The sequence below is a fragment of the Canis lupus genome, chromosome 32 (assembly GCF_011100685.1).
Source record: "Canis lupus familiaris isolate Mischka breed German Shepherd chromosome 32, alternate assembly UU_Cfam_GSD_1.0, whole genome shotgun sequence".
Lineage (NCBI taxonomy): Eukaryota > Metazoa > Chordata > Mammalia > Carnivora > Canidae > Canis > Canis lupus.
In genome coordinates this window covers 39,389,294-39,395,693 of record NC_049253.1, presented here as the reverse complement: position 1 = coordinate 39,395,693, position 6,400 = coordinate 39,389,294, and the positions used below count along the sequence as shown (strand labels likewise).

General features: G+C 41.5%; 1 protein-coding gene across 4 annotated transcripts in view; it reads right to left on the bottom strand.

Annotated features, from left to right (window-relative positions):
* The window catches only part of SCARB2 (scavenger receptor class B member 2), a 76,861-nt gene that overhangs the window by 6,783 nt on the left and 63,678 nt on the right, over nucleotides 1–6,400 (bottom strand). For all 4 annotated transcript variants that reach the window (XM_038582402.1, XM_038582403.1, XM_038582404.1 and 1 more), the window contains 3 exons: nucleotides 6,028–6,146; nucleotides 4,639–4,712; nucleotides 1,674–1,725 (listed from right to left, as the gene is read on the bottom strand). In XM_038582402.1, coding sequence (XP_038438330.1) covers nucleotides 1,674–1,725; nucleotides 4,639–4,712; nucleotides 6,028–6,146 — 245 coding nt within the window. The remainder of the gene's footprint in view (nucleotides 1–1,673; nucleotides 1,726–4,638; nucleotides 4,713–6,027; nucleotides 6,147–6,400) is intronic.

The following is a 6,400-nucleotide window of genomic DNA, read 5'->3' as shown; positions in this document are numbered from 1 at the left end:
GTGGCTCAGCGGTTTAGTGCCACCTTCAGCCCTGGGGGTGATCCTGGAGTCCTGGGATGGAGTCCCATGTTGGGCTCCCTGCATGGGGCCTGTTTCTCCCTCTGCCTGTGTCTCTGCCTCTCTCTCTTCTCTGTGTCTCTCACGAATAAATAAATAAAATCTTTATAAAAAAAAAAAAGAAGAATGTTATAAAACTGCATCTACAGGATGGTCTCAACTATCTAATATCAACACTAGAAAAATACTAAGAGACAACATAAGCAGATGTCAGCTATACTTGTCTTTGAGGGACAGTTTATCAGTGATTCACTTGTTAAATATTAAAAAAATTTTTAATTGAGGTATAATTGACACATAACATATTAGTTTTGGGCGTACAAGATAATGATTCAATATCTGTATGGTAATTCACTTCTAAAATACAGATTTTTAGTTTTCCAAGAGGTCTATAAAGAGCATGTGTTCATTTTACGAAGCGTAAGATGTTAAATTATATATATATTTTTTGTTGTTGTTAAATTATATTTTACAAAGGTATCATTGGAAACAATTTTACAACATTTTTGAGTAAAACGAAGCAAGTCAAGAACAAAACAATGTCAGTGTGGCCCAGGTTTTGTGAAAGTTATTTTAATTTTCCTTTTTCTTGCCAATCCCTGTTACTGAATCTTCTACACAGAACAAGTTTAGGGAACAGAAAAAATAATAAAAACTTTTTTAAATGACGCTACTGTTAACAACCGAAGCAAGCCAATCAAGAATTTATTGGAGAAGGAACACCCTTACAAGTGTATTCCCCCACAAAACTGGGTGGAAGAAAGAGGGAACTTGAGGATATGTGTGTGTATATATATAATAAATGCACGTGATTCATAAAAGAATTTATCAAAAGTGTCTTACATAGCAGGTGTTTTCTGAGCTTTCCAAAAACAAAGTTTTTACTTGCAAAACTTCAATTTATATCTAACATCTAGGGATAAAATTTTTGTGGGTACATTGTGAAAGAAAGAAATATTTCATTAGGGAAACCCTTTTTGTTTGAACTATGACACGATCTATGTCCTATGATATATGTTTGTTTACCAGAAAGTAAGAAAAACCCTCAATGCTATATAAAAGATAAGGCAACCACACACCAGTAAAATTAATGAGAATGTATCTCATTTTATTCAGTCATTTCTTTAACCACCATACATAAAACTTTCATGTAATATTGCTAATCATTTTAATTTTACCCACTTTTTCTCCTGCTCAACTACATGAATGGTAAACTGATAACATTCTACAAACCGGGAGAGTTTCAAAGATGGAGGAGATGCAAAGAAAGGTTTAACTGCCCATCTGTCTGAGTTTTGGCTATTTTTTTTGCTTCGACAGTGTCTGACATTACTTCACTTACCTTTGCATTTTGTTTCTTACATAACCAGCTTCTCAGAAGACAGAACCCAAAATATGTTCTTGAGAAAGGAAATTTTGTTTCTGTCATTTTCAAATCTCAAACATTGGCAGCCTCATATAAACATATAAACAAATTTTCTGAGGACAGATTTTTAAAAATCACCTTTCCCCCTTTCTCACATCTTAAATTACAGAGCTACAATAGTAGACATCATAATGGAAGTTTTCCAAGCTCCACAAGTAAAATATATATGTGGCTCCCTCCCGGGACTTACCTCATTGATATACATCACTGGGAAAACCATGGTTCTAATGTTTCCTGTTTCACTAGAAAGACAAAAGGTGACAAATCAAAACCACAATGAGATATCACCTTATACCTGTTAGAATGGCTAGTATCGGGGATCCCTGGGTGGCGCAGCAGTTTGGCGCCTGCCTTTGGCCCAGGGCGCAATCCTGGAGACCCGGGATCGAGTCCCACGTCAGGCTCCCGGTGCATGGAGCCTGCTTCTCCCTCTGCCTGTGTCTCTGTCTCTCTTTCTCTCTCTGTGACTATCATAAATAAATTAAAAAAAAATTAAAAAAAAAAAAAAAAAAAAGAATGGCTAGTATCAAAAGGCAAAAGGAGTAAGTGTTGGTGAGGATGTGGATGTGCCCTGTTAGTGGGAATGTAAATTGGTGCAGCCACTAGGGCAAACCGTATGGAGGTTCTGAAAAAAATTAAAACAGAACTACAATATGATGCAGCACTTCCACTTTCGGATATTTAGCCAAAGAAAATGAAAATACTAACTCAAAAAGATATATGCACCCCTATGTTCACTGCAGTATTTTTTCCAATAACCAAAATATGGAAACAACCAAAGTGTCCATCAATGGATGAATAAAGAAAACATTATATATATATACATATAATCACACTGGAATACCATTCAGCCATAAAAAAGAATGTCACAATCTGCCATTTGTGACAGACCCTGAGGAAGCTACACTAAGTGAAATGAATCAGACATAGAAAAACAAATACTGTATATTCTCCTTTATATGTGGAATCTAAAATAAACAAACAAAACAAAAAACCAAGCTCACAGACACAGAGGACAGACTGCTGGTTGTCAGAGTTAGGGGTAGGGGGGTTGGCAAAATGGATGGAGGGAGTCCAAATGTACAAACTTCGAGTTATAAAATAAGTAAGTCCTAGGGATGTGAAGTACAGCATGGCAATTTTAGTTAATAGTACTGTAATGCATAGCTGAAAGTTGCTATGAGAATAGAACTTAAAAGTTCTCATCCCAAGAAAGAAATTCTGTGCCTACTGTGGTGACAGATAATAACTATTATTATTATTGTGGTGATTGTTTTGTAATATATAAAAAAAAAATCAAATCATTATATTGTATACTGGAAACTAATATAATGTATGTCAATTATACCGCAATTTATAAAAAGACAAAATATGAGATTATTTTATAGACATCCTGGCCCGGAGAGATAAGTTGTGTGAGCACGGGGAGGGGCAGAAGAGGAGGGAGAATGACAAGCAGACCCCCACTGAGGGCTGAGCCCAATGTGGGGCTCCATCCCACAACCCTGAGATCATGACCTGAGCCGAAATCAGAGTCAGATACTTAACTGACTAGCCACCAGGTACCCCTGGAGAGAGAAGTTCATTTAAAAATTCCAGCACACTTATTTCATTCAATTGCCCAGAACTTATAAAGACTTCTGAGTTATCTTTGCAAACACTTATCAATCAGAAGTTAGATTCCAATCTGTCAGTCTAACAATTCCAAATGTTGCACATTTATATTAAGCATTTTAATCAAAATACAAGACGCTGAAAGCAAATTCATCAAAATGATTACTATTCTCTCAAGAGTTATCAGAGGGATGGCCAGCAGCCAGCAGAACAATGCTGCCATTCCTCAGAACGGTTTTTGTTTTTTAATTTTTTTTTAAGTAGGTTCCTGGAGCCCAATGTGGGGCTTGAACTCATACGACCCTGAGGTTAAGACCTGGGCCAAGATCAAGAATCGGATGCTTAACTGACTGAGCCACCCAGGCACCCCTCCTCAGAATGTTTTGTAACCAGGCCACTAGGTATGATCAGAGCTCAGAGCCCTTAACCAAGAACCAGCTCTGCACCTGTTGGGAGGACACTATATCATTTAAATCTCACACTAGTCCCATGTGGGAGGCATCCCTGTCCCAGGTTTAAGACATGGGAATTACAGCTCAGAGTCATTTGTCCAGGGCCAACAGAAATAAAAAGTGGAGTCAGGACCATAATTCCATTTTGATTCTAAGGCTCTAGGTCTTTTTCTTTTTCTAAGGTTTTATTTATTCATGAGCGACAGAGAGAGAGAGAGAGGCAGAGACACAGGCAGAGGGAGAAGCACCATTTCCCTGTGGGGAGCCCGACGTGGGACTCGATCCCTAGACCCTGGGATCACCCCTGAGCCGAAGGCAGACACTCAACCATTGAACCACCCAGGCGTCCCTAAGGCTACAGAGTGTCTCCTCCCCATTCCACGCAGTGCTTCCCTTGCCACAGGCTGAGGCTTCTGAGTCCTCTTAATTAAGAGGTGGTTTTTAGATGGCATGCGGGGAGGAGAGGTGGGACTCAGAAGCCTATTTTAACTGAGAGCCTGTGGCTGGCCCTGGGTGGGAGCAGTAGGAAGCCAGGTAAGGGAGGTGACCAGAGTCATGGCAAGGGAAGCACTGCACAGAGTGGAGGCTACTCTGTAGCCTTATGCCACCTGTCTATGCCTTGGTTTCCTCATCCGTCAAATGGGGCTAACACAGGGTTACCATGAGGAATAAATCAGCTACTGCATGTAAGAGGCTTAAAGCAGTGTGTGATCCATGGAAAGCACACTATGGATGTTCGGTTAAATAAAATAAGTAGGGCAGCCCCGGTGGCTCAGCAGTTTAGTGCTGCCTTCAGCCCGGGGTATGATTCTGGAGACCCAGGATCGAGTCCCACGTCAGGCTCCCTGCATGGAGCCCGCTTCTCCCTCTGCCTGTGTCTCTGCCTCTCTCTGTGTGTCTCTCATGAATAAATAAATAAAATCTTAAATAAAATAAAATAAAATAAAATAAAATAAAATAAAATAAAATAAAATAAAATAAGTAAATCCCAAGTCCAAGGCAGCTATTTGAATGCTGCCTTGTTGACCCCACCAGAAAGTCAATGCAGCAAAACCACCCCCTGCCTCTGATGAGAGAAGTCAAACTTACATGAAGTCGTCTAACTTTTTGACATAAACATTGATCTGGAACCTCTTGGCGGCTCTTAGGATAATTCCTGTCAACTGCAAACCAGAGAAGCGGAAAGAAAACATTAGTTTTTCTCAGTGGAGCACCATTTCTGTGTGGTGCTCACAACTCGGGTGGCCGCTGCCACATCTGAGAGGAAGAGTGGATGGGACAAGGGCAACTGACCCCGGGACAGAGCGAGCATTGCGGCTGGGGCTGGGTGCCCGGGAGACCAGTGCTCCTCCAACTGTAGTATGCGTGTGAGCTCTTGGGGACGCAGATTGGGATTCAGTGGGTCTGGAGGGAAGCAGGACATTGGGTGTTTCTAGCAGGCACCCAAGGTGCCACCACTTCAGACAGGAAAGCCCTAGGTGACCCTGGCAGGAGGGAGCGCTGAGCCAGGGTGTGGTTCCTGGTATGGTCAGGACCGCCACCACCACCACCAAGCCAGGAAAGCAACTGCTGCTACCGGATCCCCTTACGTGTCCCCTAAGGCCGCCTCATCCCCGCGCTGAGGTCTAGGGGCTCTGCCCGGCCCTCCCTCGGGGACAAACACCTGCCCACAGGTCAGCTGAGGAAGAGGAACAGACTGAAGGTTAAGAGAGAGAAGGGGGAAAACACCTGATCTTTTTCAGAAAATGATAAGACACTGATTTCTCAGCTACAAGAGCGAATTGCCATAGATTGCTGTGCTCGACACTGTTACTGCTTTTGCTTCACTCTTCCATGTATGTGAAATCCCAAGAATGAAGGTATCTGACCTTTAACTCGGTTACTAAAGGGAGAGGCTCTCCTATAGTAAAAGGAGATTCCCTTCCTTTTGGCGTGGCTTTAGCTTTTCTCCTCTTTGACAACAGGATGAAAGCATATGTATTTCTAATGCCTTTTAAATTAATCATCTCATACAATAAACTCTCAAGAGTGCCCGTAGAACGAGGTTTGCCAAAAGTAACTGAAGCTAATACATATATTTAAATTTCAACCAAACCTTCCCCGCGGTAAGCAAAAGAATGTTTGTCTTCAGCCTTGCTGATCTGTCTGCCAGTGGGAGAAGGTATGTTCGTTCAAGTCTAAGGCTGGCAACAGAACACTGCCAGGTTACATGGGTCCAGGCCCAGTTGCTCCAGTGATGCAATGTTCAGAAGTGCTTTTTTGTCAAAGCGGGTTTGCTGACGTTTCTGTGTATTAGAGCCACAGAGTTCAGCCAGGCAGGCCGTGAGACTGCGCATCACATGCACTGAGCTGAGTCTTCTCCACTTGAATATGTATATGGCAGGGAGATAGTACATTAACACTGCTCAGGCTAAACCAGAAAACACCGAGTAAGCAGAATCAAATGTATGCTTTTACCAGGAAGATGTGTGTACTCACTGGATTAATGTCCACAAAGGTCTCATGGTAGTCCTTATTTGGACGCATCCCGTCTATGGCAGAAACAAACTTCTTGTCGGCTTCGTAGAAGTGTGGGAAAGATATAATAATGGGTGCACCTGAATTTTGAGGAAAATAGAAAGAAATGATATGGTTCTTGAAAGTCCAAGATGAATATAAGGTTCCTGACCATAAACTTGGTTCCTAGAAAGGGGGAAATTCTATATGTAAGGAGACTTGCGTGGAGGAATGGGACAGGCAAAATTCCATTCAACACCTCCTAGTTTGGGATTTATACTTCTTTTTCTGACATCTCATTTACCCTAACATGATTTTATTCTACAATATACATTGAAGTCATGGCTAAATTATA